General features: G+C 41.8%; 1 protein-coding gene and 1 non-coding gene across 4 annotated transcripts in view; one reads left to right on the plus strand and one right to left on the minus strand.

Annotated features, from left to right (window-relative positions):
• KHDRBS3 (KH RNA binding domain containing, signal transduction associated 3) overlaps positions 1–14,256 on the plus strand; it is a 188,329-nt gene that overhangs the window by 111,319 nt on the left and 62,754 nt on the right. For all 3 annotated transcript variants that reach the window (XR_007148572.1, XM_047842388.1, XM_047842389.1), the window contains exon 6: positions 10,404–10,599. Coding sequence is in view for 2 of the 3 variants with exons in the window: in XM_047842388.1 (XP_047698344.1) it covers positions 10,404–10,599 (196 nt within the window). In the remaining variant the exon portion in view is untranslated. The remainder of the gene's footprint in view (positions 1–10,403; positions 10,600–14,256) is intronic.
• LOC125156820 (U6 spliceosomal RNA) lies at positions 7,723–7,825 on the minus strand. The gene has a single exon (XR_007148798.1). It is a non-coding gene; the product is annotated as a U6 spliceosomal RNA (small nuclear RNA).

Below are 14,256 nucleotides of genomic sequence, written 5' to 3' on the forward strand. Positions count from 1 at the left end.
TGTGGGTGTGAACAACTTAGGGTGGAGGTAAAGGAGTGAGACAGGAGAGTGTCAGAGGAAGTCATTCCAGGCAGAGGGACCAAGACTGGAAAGCAGAAAAGATGGGGACAGTTGGCTTGGAGTTAGAGTGCGGCTTGGTGGCTCTTCCAAGCCAGGGCGTTTCTCCCGGGCTAAGCCCTCGTTTCCTCGGCTGTAAAATGGAGCTAGAACACCGAGCACACGCTAATCCAAACCCTGCTTGATTTTTTTCGTGTCCCGTTCAAGCCCGAACCGTGCCATAAGTTCTTTTCTGATTCCTCACAATGATCCCACACTACAAGTTGAATTCTTCTGGAGGGCCTTGGGCAAAGTACACATCTCCCTGAAGCTCCTTCATTATCAATTCATTGTCATCAGACAGGAAGAAGACTTGCCCTGGATAGTGCCAGAGGCCGAAAGAAATAGGGCTGTTAGTTAGAAATGATAGAGACTTTCACTGTTTTTATTTTTAAATAAGGACGAAAAGTAAAAACACGCCAACAGAACTGGAAGACAGTGACAGGCTTCAGAGTAAGGAGTGAGCTCTCTGTCTTCAGGGATGGAAGGGAAGATGGACACATTTCTTGCACTTTATGAGAGATTTTGCTTCTCACACACTGTCTTATATTGTCAATAATAACCAGTTGGTAACTTCTTGGGGAAGACACAAATTGCCTTAGATTTATTTTACACTCTGTACAATGTAGGACAGTAAAACAGATTGGAGATTGGATGGATCGCAGAATAAAGTGGTAACCGTTGGGTTTAGTAACAGGTCTGTCACTTCTGGGTTCAAACCAGGAGCAACAGCACTTGAGAGCTTCTCGGAAATGCAGGATAATAGTCCCCGGCCTAGAACTACCGACTCCGACTCTGCCCTGACACAAGTCCTGGTTGACGAGGACGCTCAAGAAGTGTGTGAACTGCCCTAGAAACACATTTCAGATCATCACTAAACGTGCAAAGAAAAAGGGCTGCCAGAGGCTTCTGGAAGCGTCAGTCTTCATTGGCTCTGACGATTTCCCTTGCACGTTCTGAGGGATCCTAACTGCAGGCTCTGCTCCCTGTTTCCTTTTATCTAGCCTCTCACTCACTTGTCAACCCCCGGCAAGAAAGAAAAGTCTCGGAATGATTAAGCTTCACTCTCAGAAAACCCCAGGGATGAAGAAAAGTTGTCAATGTGTTTGTTAAGGAGTCTCTCGGAGAAATAAATTATCCCTGCGGTCGCTGGTGCATCAGGGCGTTGGCCTCAGATGACAGCTCTCTGGGCAGGTCTGCTTCCCACTGTGATACCCGTGGTACCAAAGTAGGACGCTGCCGTTGGCTCCCTCGGGCACCCAGCCTGTGGTCAGCCGGGGCCAGCCTCATCATCCAGGGCTCCTGCCACCAGATTCGCCATTTCACCCTCTACTTTTTGCTCCCCATAAGATTCCTAGACAGAAGCCAAACAGGACGATAGTATATGGTTATGCTCTTTCTCTCCCAGCCTGCATCATCTCTGCTAAATGCACGGAGGGTACATAAAGGTGCTCACTGGTGCTCACTGGGTGATGAGCTGTACCTTCGTCTGTTCTCGTCCTCTGGTGTGCAGCCGGAGGAAGGTGTCGGGACTCCCAATTCAGAATCCAAGTGGAAGTCTGCGTAATAATTACCGCTTACTACGTGCCTATGTTAAGCTAGGCACTTTATATACCGCGTGGGTAAACCTCACGACCGTCTGCAAGAGCTAGATGCTGTTGACGCTGCTTTATGGGTAGAAAGCTGGGCTCAGCAACTAACTGACAGTAGATTTCAGAGCATAGATATGTTGGAACTCAAAGCCTATGCTTTTTCATCACATCCTAAAACCTATCAACAATCTATAGGTTCATCTATAGATTATGAATCTATAAATAATTAGTTCCTGATTCATCCATACCTTTGTATTCAGTCCTTCAAAGCACTCTTCCCACAAAGGTACCTGTTGACAAACCTTTCTAGACTATTTCCACATCCGAGTTTCAAGCCAGAAACCAGGGCCACGCTGCTGAAGAAGGCAAACAGAAAGAACCGTTGGCAGTCACACCTGTTCCTCTGCTTATGAAACTTTCTGTTCAGATGTGTGATCTTCCTGCTTTCTTGTTAGCCTCATTCTGATCAGTGTAGCAACCTGATTTTATCAATTTGAACCAAGTTTTCTAGTAGAAAATTAATAAGCCCCCACTGATTATCAGGATCTCATCCTTGTCCCCATGTCAGCAGTCCTGCTGTTAATCTGTCCCCGGAGCTTCATTTGTAGCATTTGTGCGTCCTCCGCAGCGTGGTCAGACTCTTAGGTTTGTACGCTTCTTTCCCTCACGCCTTCCTCTCGCTGGGGGGGTGGGGAGGGGTTGGGGGGGGGTGGGGGGGGTGAGGGCTTAAAACCACACAATTCTCATGGAATGTCATACCTAAAAACTAATCTTCAGGGGCACCTGGCTGGCTCAATCAGTGGAGTGCATATGCCACTCTTGATCTTGGGGTCATGAGTTCAAGCCCCACGTTGAGTATAGAGATTACTTAAATAGATAAATAAATAAATAAATAAATATTTAAAAAAAGGAATCTTCAAAGGATCTTCCATAGATAAGTGTCAAGAGCTACATACATCAAATGACTTGTCTGAAATTCTGCTACAGATATTTTAGTATGATTCCATATACTCCGAGGGCACATAAACAAACACTGTTGATGATGCTGGGAAAGAATTGTGAGCTTCTTGAATATATAAATTTGTGCCTTTCAGTTTGATGGAAAACATAAATTCATAGATTCAGAAAACATGCTGAATATTTTGTGGTCCATATGCTAACTTGGATGGCAGGGATGGGGTATTAGCTAAGGAAGCAGGAGGCTTAATTAGTATGAATATACTCAGATTAAATGAACTATCACACAGGAATTATGTGCTATACGTAGAAATTATTCTTTAATCACATTGAAGCGTTTTCTAGATATACACTGCATATAAAAAGATGAGTAAGACTATAGAAATTATAGTGTCATCATCATTGCTGTTCAGAGTGATTGAAATTTATATACATTGTTGATCTTGATTGAGTAGGGGATGTGTTAGGTACTTTCTGTGTCTTGTGTCATTTTCCTGCACTGTACCACTAAGAAATGGGTTGTGTAACTCACTTGGCAGTGGAGGAAACTGGCTTGGAAAGTTTAGACTGTTGATTAGTTTGAATATTAGCTGGAAGACAGAAGTTGAGCCAGTAGGTGCAGTCAGAAATTGAATTCAGATCTGACTTCAGTGTCCTTTCTCTTGACCACCACTTTTGGTGTGCCAATTTTTATGGCCTAGGACGAACAAAAAGACCTAATTTATAATATGTATAAAAGGAATAATACAAGTTACCTAAGAGTGAAAAAGTCTTTTAGATTTTGCATCTTTTCGATGACCTTAAAGTTTTGAGAAGTACTGGCCAGGTTTTTTGTAAGATGTCCCTCGTTCGGGATTGGTTTAATATTTTTTCTCCAGATCAGCTTGGCCTTACGGTTTCAGGGAACAAAACCCACAAAGGTGAAGTGTCATTTTCATCACATGTTGAGGGTTCATACTGTCCACATGACATAGTACTGCTGACGTTGCATTGGTAACCTGGCTGAGGTCATACTTGAAGGGTTTCCCATTTACAGTTACTCCTCCCCCGCCCCCCTTTGAAGGGTGGGATATCTACATAAATTATCGGAAGATGTTTCTCTTCTCTCCCATTATTATTTCAGTCATTTGTTTATGTCAGTGTAGACTTTTGCATATTTCTACATTTTATACATCTGGTCAAAATCCAGTACTGTTTTGTTTTTGTTTTTTTTGTTTTTTTTTTTTTACTCGGATTGTTTCAGCTGTGGCCATTGAGAGCTCTTTCAGTTGGCTCCTCCCTGCCCCTTTCACATACGCTCATTATTCTTTTTGTTGGTTATTTATGCATTTGTTTATTTACTTATTTTCGAGTACTTGCTTACTAGTCTTTAACAGTTTCTTAAAATTTATTTATTTTGAGAGAGGGAGAGAGAGAGAGTGCGCATCACAAGTGGGGGCGGGGGGAGAGAGAGGGAGGGAGGGAGACAGTCCCAGGCAGGCTTCACACTGTCAGTCAGCGCAGAGCCCAGTGCAGGGCTTGAACTCAGGAACTGTGAGATCATGACCTGAGCCACAATCAAGAATCAGACGCTTACCTGAGGGACCCACCCAGGTGCCCCGAGTACCCTTACTTTCTGCTCTGCAAGTTGCTGCCGCAGCATCTTGCATACCAGGATCGGCCATTTCTCCAAGGAGCCGTGGTTCCTTTCGTTGGAGATCGGTATCAGAGACCAGAGATGGGTGCTGGTTCTGCTTGCTGCTGCTGGGATGTCCTTGCGTCCAAGCCCTCTTAGCTGTCAGAGCGAGGAAATGTGTATGCTACGAGGCCACGTGTGTATACACATCTGTGCATATTTCTGCGATTCACCGTCTGTATCTATAGTAGATGAATCAAGAGTTCATACTAACGTGTCCACGTCTAATCCATTGCCTTTATTGCCCACTCTAGCCTCTGTCCCTTGCTTACCTATAACCTTCACTCCAACACGGCGTGGCTTCCATCATCGTCCATCCAGTGCACTTGCATAGTGTCTCAGAATCGTACGTGCACCTGCACCCCTTCTCGTGGGAAATAACTCTGTCACCTAGAGCAATGCTTACATACAGCTTTTTTTGCCTTTAACTTAGAAACTTCACTCATTTCTAAATTCATTTTTCCTCTCAACTTCAGAACGGTGTTTTTTTGTTTGTTTGTTTTGTTTTTTAAGTTTGTTTATTTAGAGAGAGAGAGCAAGTGAACAGGGAAGAGGCAGAGAGAGAGAGAATTCCAAGCAGGCTCCATGAGTAGCCTGACACAGGGCTTGATCTCATAAACCGTGAGATCATGACCTGAGCCAAAATCAAGAATCTGATGCTCAACTGAGCAACCAGACACCCCCATGAGGGTGTTTTATATGTTTTTAATATAGTTCACATGTTTTGTCACATTTAGCATTCCATCCTAAACCCTCAATTTCCTAAATTTTATATATGTATATATATATTTTATATATATATATATTTTAGTTTGCATACATTAAAGTTCACTCTTTGTGATACAAAGGTTTGTGGGTTTTGACAAATTCTTTGTCACCTATCCACCACTTCAGCATCCTACAAAATAGTTTCATCCCTGTAAAGTGTTCCTACTGCTTTACCTGTTCAACCTTCCCTCTTCCCCTGAACCTGTGTCCGCCACTGATTATTTGTTTTAACTCATCGGTGTAGTTTTTTTCTTTCCCAGTATGTCATGTAATTGGAATCATACGATACGTAGCCTTTTGAGATTGGATTCTTTCATGTAGAAACATTTTAGATTCATCCATATTGTTTCCTGGTTTGTGAGCTCATTTCTCTTTATTGCAAATAATACTCCCATTGTACGCATGCACCCTAGCTTGCTTATCCATTCACCCCTTTTTTTTGGTGGGGGGGTCAGGGAAAACCTTTAATTGATTCACTTGAGTTCATACAAGTTAAGCAAAATTCCTAGAGAGGAGCTTTCCTCCAGAAGATTCGTATTTTTCTTTTTAGTACTTTTTCCATCAAAATAAATTATAAAATATCAAACTTTTTTTTTAGTATATAATTTATTGTCAAGTTAGCTAACATACAGTGCATATACAGTGTGCTCTTGGCTTTTGGAGTCCCGTGATTCATCACTTACATGCGACACCCAGTGCTCATCCCAAGTGCCCTCAATGTCCATCACCCATTTTCCCTGCCCTCCCCACCTGCATCAACCCCCAGTTTGTTCTGTGTATTTACGAGCCTCTTATGGTTTGCCTCCCTCTCTGTTTATAATTTTTACCCTACGACCCAGCAATAGCACTGCTAGGAATTTACCCAAAGGATACAAGGAGTGCTGATTCATAATGGCACATGTACCCCAATGTTTATAGCAACACTATCAACAATAGCCAAATTATGAAAAGAGCTCAAATGTCCATTAACTGACGAATGTAGATTGTCCTCTTAAAGGGCATAAAGCTGCAATAAACATTCCTGTGCAGGTTTTTGTGTGGAAGTAAATTTTCGAATCAGGTGGGTAAGTACCTAGGAATACAGTTGCCAGATTGTGTGGTAAGATCTCATTTAGCTTTGTAAGAAAGTGCCAAACTGTCTTCCTCTTCTGTGTGCCCATGAGCAATGCATGAGAGCACCTTTCCTTCACATCCTCACCATCAGTTGGTGTATTCAGTTTTTTGATTTTATTATTCAAATAGATATGTTTTAATTTTCAGTTCCCTAATGACAAATGATATAGAACATTTGGCTGTTTGCCATCTGTATAACTTCTTCAGTGGGCTGTCTGTTCTTTTACCCATTTTTAAATTGGGTTTTCTTACTGAGCTTTAAAAGTTCTTTATATATTTTGGATACAGGTTTGTTATTGTTGTTGTTTTTTTTTTATCAGATATATGTTTTGCAAATATTTTCTCCCTTTCTGTGATTTGTCTCTTCATCTCTTAACAGTGTCTTTCTCAGAACAGAAGTTTTTAATTTTAAGAAAGTCCAATTTACCATAGATTATATCATAGATTCTGCTTTTCATATGGTATCCAAAAACTCATCAAACCAAACCCACATTGATTTCTTCTGAATTTTCTTCTACAAGTTTTATATTTTACATTTAGGTGTAAAATCCATTTTGAACAGAGAGGAAGGCAAACCATAAGAGACTCTTAAATACAGAGAACAAACTGAGGGTTGATGGGGGGGTGGGGGGAGGAAAGGGGGAGTGGAAAGTGGGTGATGGGCGTTGAGGAGGGCACTTGTTGAGATGAGCACTGGGTGTCATATGTAAGCGATGAATCACGGGAATCTACCAAGAGCATGCTTGACACACTGTATGTCAGCTAACTTGACAACACTTATATTTAAAAAAATAAGCAAAATCCATTTTGAGGTAATTTTTGTGAAGGATGTGTCGGGGTTCTTTTCTCTTTTTTTATTATTTTTTTATTATTTTTTTTTTTTGAGGCCTATGGATATCCATTTGTTTTAGCACCATTTGGTGAAAAGACTTGTTTCTCCATTGAATTGTCTCTGCTCCTTGGTCAGTAGTCACTTGACTACATTTCTTTGGATCAGTGTCAGGGCTGTCTTTGGTTCCGTTGTTCTGTGTGTCTGTTTTTCCATCAATACTTAACTATCTTGATTACCGTAGCTTTATAATAAGTCTTAAAATCAGATACTGTGAGTCTTCCAGCATGTTCTTCTTTGGTATTTTGTTGTCTGTTCTGGGTCTTGCCTTTCTGCGTATTCTCTAGAATACGTTTGTCAGTCTACAGCGTGGCTCTCTGGGATTTTGATTGGGATTACACTGAGTCTATAGGTCGAGCTGGGAAGAATTAGCAAGAATTGACTCTAACAACGATTATGCATGGGATTATTCTCCTTTGATTTATTTCATCACAGTTTTATGGTTTTCTACATAGAACACTTGTACATATTTTGTTAGATATGTACTAAACCATTTCTTTTGTTGCTTTAATAAATGTTATTATGTATTTTTTAAAAGACTTTACTGTTTTAGAGCAATTTCAGGTCCACAGCAAAATTGATAGGAAGGTATAGATATTTCCCATAGGCCCCTTGCCCACACACATGCATAGGAAAATCTGAAACACTTCACAAATTGGTGTGTCATTCTCGAGCAGGGACTGGGCTAATCTTCTCTGTATTGTTCCAATTTTAGGATATACCTTGCAAAAATGAGTACTGTAAAATATATATGAGTATATATTGTTGACTTACTAGCTTTGTATTCTAAGACCTTGTTTTTATGCTTATTAATAACTCTAGGAGGGGGCACCTGAGTGGCTCAGTCATTTAAGCATCTGACTCTTGATTTCAGCCCAGGTCATGATCTCGCAGTCATGGAATCAAGCCCTGGATTCATTCATTCATTCATTCATTCATTCATTCTCTCTCTGTCTCTGTCTCTTTCTCTCTCTCTGCCTCTCTCTGCCTGTCCCCTGCTCACATGTGTGTGCACGCAGTCACTCTTTCCCAAAAATAAATAAATAAACATAAAAAAAATAAACTCTAGGAGTTTTTGGCTGCTTTGTTTTATTTTCTTATGGTTGATTCTTTGGGGATTTTCACATAGAAATTATGTCACCTGTAAATAAAATTTTATTTCTTCTTCCACAATCTTACAAGTTTTATTCCTTTTTATTGAATTAGGACTTCCAGTACACGTTGAATAGGAGTAGTAAGGGTGGCCACCCTTGCCTTGTTCCCAGTCCTAAGGGGAAAGTATTCAGTTTGTCACCATTCAGTATGATAGTAGCTGTAGGTTTTTGTAGATTTTTTTTCAACTTGAGGAAATTTTCTTCTTCCTACTTTGCTGATTTTTTTCATGAATTGGTATTGCATTTTGTTAGATGCTTTTTCTGCTCTTTATGATTATATGATTTTTTTTTTTTCTTTAAGCCTTGTTGATGTGGTCGATCACATTGGTTTCCTAGTGTTGAACTCGCCTTACATACCTGGAATAAATCCCATTTGGTCATGGTTTATAATTTTTTGATATATTGTTGGATTTAATTTGCTATTGTTTTTGAGGAATTGTACACCTTTGTTCTTAAAAAGATCATGATTTATGGGTTGTTGTTGTTTTTCTCCCCCCCATTTCTTAAAGTCTTTAATGGCTTTGGTTATCAGAGAGCCTTATCCTTGTTCCCCCTTGGATGACATATCTCTTCTTGGGGAGGTCAGATATCAGCTAGGCCAGTTCTGTGGCATCCTCTCTAGACCCACATGTTCCCCCCACCCAACCCTTTGGCCAGTTGTGGCTCCCAGAAGGGGACTTAGAAAAAAGATCTTGAGAGGTGCCTCCTCTGCTAGGTCCCCACCAGGGTTCAGGACTAAGCAGAGACCAGTTACTTCTGTCCTCCCCATTGGCCCAGTGTCTGAGTAGTAACGCAGGAGTAATTTTCAGGAGGCACTTGGAATGACCAGCTTCATAGAAGGAGTTATGGAAGTATTCCCTCTGATTTTTATTTTCTGGAAGAGATTGTAGAGAACTGATATTCTTTCTTTCTTTAATATATGAAAGAATTCATTCAGTGAATTCAATTGGAGTTTGGTGCTTTTTTTTTTTAAGATTATTACTCTTTTATTAAAGTTCTTTAATAGATATTTCAGATTATTTAATTATCTACTTGTGGGATTTAGTTATTTGTATATTTCAAGGAACTGGTGCATTTCATCTAAGTTAACACATTTCTTGAGCCTAAAATTGTTTCTAATCTTCCTTTCGTATCCTTTAATGTCCTTGGGGTCAGTAGTGATGACCCTCTTTCATTTCTGATACTGTTTATTTTTCTTGTTTAGCACATCTAGAGGTTTATCAATTTTATTGAATCTTTCAAAGAACCAGATTTTGGTTTTGTTAATTTTCTCTGTTAAGTCTTTAGCAGTGTATTTGCTATCCCAATGAAACTAAAGAAGGAATAGGAGATGCGCAGGCAGCCATGTTATCTATGACAGTTCTCTTTATTTGGGGGATGTTGTCCGTGGAAGATGGATGAGGCCAAATCTTTTATTCTCTGTCTTAGCCTCATTTTTCTGTCATTTCTTCATAGACCTTGCACATTTTCTCAGGTTTTTGCTTTTTTGGGCTATTCTTGGTACAGCCTCCTTCCTTGCTCTCTGACTTGAAATCTCATATTTTATGTTAGAAATACATAAATACACATGTTAAATTCTACTTCAGAAAGTATCTGTTTATTCAGCTTGAGAAGGGTGTTTAACAAAAAAAGAATGGTATTTTAAATTACTCTGTGGTAGATACCTTATTTGGGAAGGTACATTTAATTTTCTCTTTCATGGCACTCTGATGTATATTTTGGTCCCTAGCTTTGCTAGTTATGTATTCTCAGTTTGAAGATCTCTCCAGCCTCAGTTTCCTTGTTGATAGATAAGCAGAATGCAGCCCAGCTCATAGTGTTGGCATGGAGGTTGGATGTGACCCTGGCCTGGGTCCCGAGTGGATGCAGCCTTCCCAGATGTCCATAGCTTCCTACTCTGTATTTTAGCCAGAAATTGAGTCTTGGGGATGCTTTGATGTTATTATATTTATCGCTGCTGGATAAGCTGCCTAAGTGACTTGGCTTCCTTTTGGTAGATAGCTGTTTCTCATTTGCTTTAGTTTTTACTTTGTGTGTGGTTTCCTTGTTTCTTTTTACAGAAATATGGGACATTGATTTTTCTGAGGTATAAATGCATGTGAACCATGGAATGGTAGAGACTATGATGAAGATTGCTAACTTGACCCTCTCGCTTACAGGGGAAGGGGAGGAGTCACAGCCCGGCCAGTTGGAGTTGGTGTACCACGAGGGACGCCGGCTTCCAGAGGAGTTCTTTCCACCCGAGGGCCAGTGAGTCGGGGAAGAGGGCTTCTCACTCCCAGAGCAAGAGGAGTGCCCCCAACTGGGTACAGACCTCCGCCGCCACCCCCAACACAAGAGACCTACGGAGATTATGTAAGTAAAGGTGTCATGTGATTGACGCAATCCTCACATAGCATTGCATGTTGTAACCAGCGGCCCCCCTTACCTTGTTGTGGTGCTTGAACATTCCACCTCAGTTCAGCAAACATTTATCGAGTGCTAAATAAGATGTGATACTTGAAGTATAAGACATGAAAAAGAAATAATCTCTTAGATCAGGTAGCTTACAGCTAAGATAGGGAAGATGAATTGGGGCCAGCGGGAAGGTTCAAGACCAGGATCAAGGAGACACGCTATCGAGCTCTTACAGGACTTTAAAGTAACATTTGTTCATAGTCCACTCCAGATTGCCTCTGAGTAACCCAGTCATTTAAAAAATAATCACTTCCACATACCAAGTTGTTTTCACCCTCAAGTGTTTCCTCTGAAGGGCTGCTGCTGAATATGGATTCATAGTTGAAATGTTTTTCAGCAAAGAAAACAAAAGTTCCCAATTTTTTTATATTAATGCAAATTAGTTTTTCCACTTACCATTCAATAATTCTTTGATATGGTTCATAGACTTAACATAAGAGAAAGAAAATATATCCGTGAAAACTGGGTGGAGGGGAAGGGCAGAGGAGTTTTTTAATAAGAATACAACCCGCCTGGGATTCTTCCTCTGACCTCTGAGTTTAACATAAATAAGGAAAATAAGTAGTGGATAGATGTTTCTTATTACTGGCTGAAAGTATTAAAGAAAAAATGCATGAGCTGTTGTCAAGGAAAGAGAAGCGGTGACGAGGCTAAAAGCAAGAGCCGATGGGCTCTCATGTTTTAAGTCAGGGAAATTTCTTGCTGGGTGCTCGGCACCTCTTTGCACGGTGTCTAAAAGTCTGCATTAACTCTCTGGGCCACAGACAACATCTGCAGCTTGGTCCACAGCCACTGGAAAGAGCAGTCTTCGCCCTGGGCAAACTGAACTTTTTGTAATTCCCTGAATATGCTGTGTCCCCTCAGGCTTCCAGATCTTTCCTCGTGCTGCTTTTTCTGCCTAGAATCTCATCTCGTACTTCCTGTCTGTCTTGCTAGACCTAGCTCAGCTCTCATGAGGGGAATTCAGAGGAGGTGGGAGCTGATGTATTGAGTGTTACTGCTGAGGTCATATGTCTCAGTCACGTGTCTCTTTCCCACCTACACAATGACTTCTGGAGGGGCAGGGACTGTTAGCTTCTGTCTCTCTATACCTGGCAGAGAGTGGCTCCTGGGAACTCAGCGAATTATACTTAACAAATAAATCCCACGGTACTTTCGCCATTTTGCTGTTCAGTTGGAGAAGGACGTGGCCTCCACTTCTTCTCCTTGTTTTCCTTACAGTTTGACATGTTCCTGTTTCCCAGTATTCCCACCAAACGACAGTAATCATCATGCCTCAAGCTCTCCCACAAATGCAGAGTGCCTTGCAAATAGCAGAGACTACAAAGGGAAGAAAGTGCTGTTCAGTTTCTCTTAGTAGGGCCTGTGTCTTTGGTTTTCCAGCTCAGCTTAGCTGCCGTAATTGTCAGGCAGAGGGTGTGGAAAACCCGGATCCTGGGCCCACTGCACCATCCATGTGGTATGAGTCAGGCAAGGTCCTTGTGTGGCTTCATAATCACATTTCAGAAAGAGCTGTTGCCTTCTTCCCACGCATTACTTCACCTTTCCGCTCAAGAAGATCTACTGAATTCCTGCTGTGTGAACGAGACGCATGTCCTCTCTCTCGGTGTGTACACCCCAGTCAGTCTGGAATGAAATTAGGAGCGACTGGGTGGCTCAGTCTGTTAAGTATCTGACTCTCAATTTGGGTTCAGTTCACGATCTCCCAGTTCGTGAGACCGAGTCCTGCATCAGGCTCTGTGTTGGCAGCGGGGAGCCTGTTGGAGAGTCTCTCTCCCCCTTGCTCTCTGCCCCTTCCCTGCTTGTGTTCACACAAGCTCTCTCTCTCACTCAAAATAAATAATTTTTTAAAAAAATGATTTCTAGGATGAAATTAGATGAATACAGATAAATATTTCTTGAAAGGCTCAAGTCCAGGGGAGGAAAGGGAGGGAGAAATTTAAGGCACTTGTTTCTTTTTCTATTTGTAGCTCTGATTTTTATTGATAAATGAACAAATGGGAAAGGCATTGTAACGATTGTTCTGAAAAGTACCGTCTTGCGTTAATTCGCCCCCCTTTCCATTCACTGCAGTGGATGATGGGACAGGGGCCGTGCAGAAGGACACTTGTGTGCTTTCAGGAGCAGACAGGGCTGGAGAGCTTGTAGGAGAAAGGTGGCCTTCACTGTTTGGATGCCCCCCCTCGCCTGGCCCTCGTCCAGGCACTAACTGTCGCCGCGGCCGCGGTTCCAACATGGTTGCCTTTCTGCCACGCGACAGTGTTGCCTTCAAATAACCGATGACCACGTTTGCTGTCTTGGCTTGAATTTACCTGGAGTGTGGCCCTGGCGGTTTCATCAAGTTCATGCAGTAACTCTTGCACACGTGACTGCTTTGAGAGTGTGCTGTAGGTAGTGGAGTAGGACACACGCACAAAAGAAATAGAGCTGATGCTTGACCAACACAGGTTTGGACTGCATGGGTCCAGCCATGTGTGGATTTTCCTGATAATTACAGTACATTACTATAAGTGTATTTTCTCTTCCTTGTGATTTGCTTAATGATACCTTCTTTTCTCTGGGTTACTTTATCATAAGAGTACAGTATATAATACGCACGACATACAAAGTATGTGCGAATCAACTCTTTCTGTTATTGGTAAGACTTCTGGTCAGCAGTAGGCTATTTATTAGTAGTTAGAGTTTTGAATTTTTTGTAATGTTTATTTTTGAGAGAGAGAGAGAAAGTGCAAGCAGGGCAGGGAAAGAGGGAGAGGGAGACACAGAATCTGAAGCAGGCTCCAGGCTCTGTCAGCACAGGACCCGACACGGGGCTCGAACCCATGAATTGCGAGATCATGACCTGAGCTGAAGTCAAACGCTTAACTGACCAAGCCACCCAGGCGCCCCCATTAGTTAGGTTTTTGGGTGGTCAGATGTTACACACACATTATTTTCAACTGCATGGGGTCAACGCTGCTTACCTCACATTGCTCAGGGGTCAGCTGTACTATCCTGAGCGCACTTGCTTCCTCGAATTGAATTACTTCCGTGAAGAGTTTAGATTATGTACTATACCTTTCTCTCTTAATTTGTATCTGTTGCTCTTAGGAATACTTATTGAAGTTCATAGCCAAGAACAAGGATTTTCCATGTCTCCCCTAGCATTTTACAAGCCCTCCACGGTGTTACAGTGAAAGCTTCAGTAGCTGGACGCTGTGCACAGCCAACAGCGTTGGGGTCTGCTGTGAGGAAGAGATGGCCTCCTTGCCTCACGGCGTGTGCTTTTGACCCCTCTTTGTTTCCTCACCTGACTTGAATTTAATTTCTTACTTCCACTCCCTCTAAACACAGGCTTGTAGCATCTGGCATATTCCCAGACATTGGCCGTTGGTCCCGTTTGAAATCCTGAAGATTAATCACAACATGCTTAGCTTTGGAGCATGAGAAGGGGAAAGCAATCATAATTTTAAACGAGGAAATTTGTTTGCTTGTAGGATTTTAGATTAAGTGGGTGCACCGAAAGATACCCAACTTAGAAAGCGTAGGATCCTGTAACCGCCTCAAATAGTTAAT

This window comes from Prionailurus viverrinus, chromosome F2 (assembly GCF_022837055.1).
Source record: "Prionailurus viverrinus isolate Anna chromosome F2, UM_Priviv_1.0, whole genome shotgun sequence".
In the NCBI taxonomy this organism is placed as follows: Eukaryota; Metazoa; Chordata; class Mammalia; order Carnivora; family Felidae; genus Prionailurus; species Prionailurus viverrinus.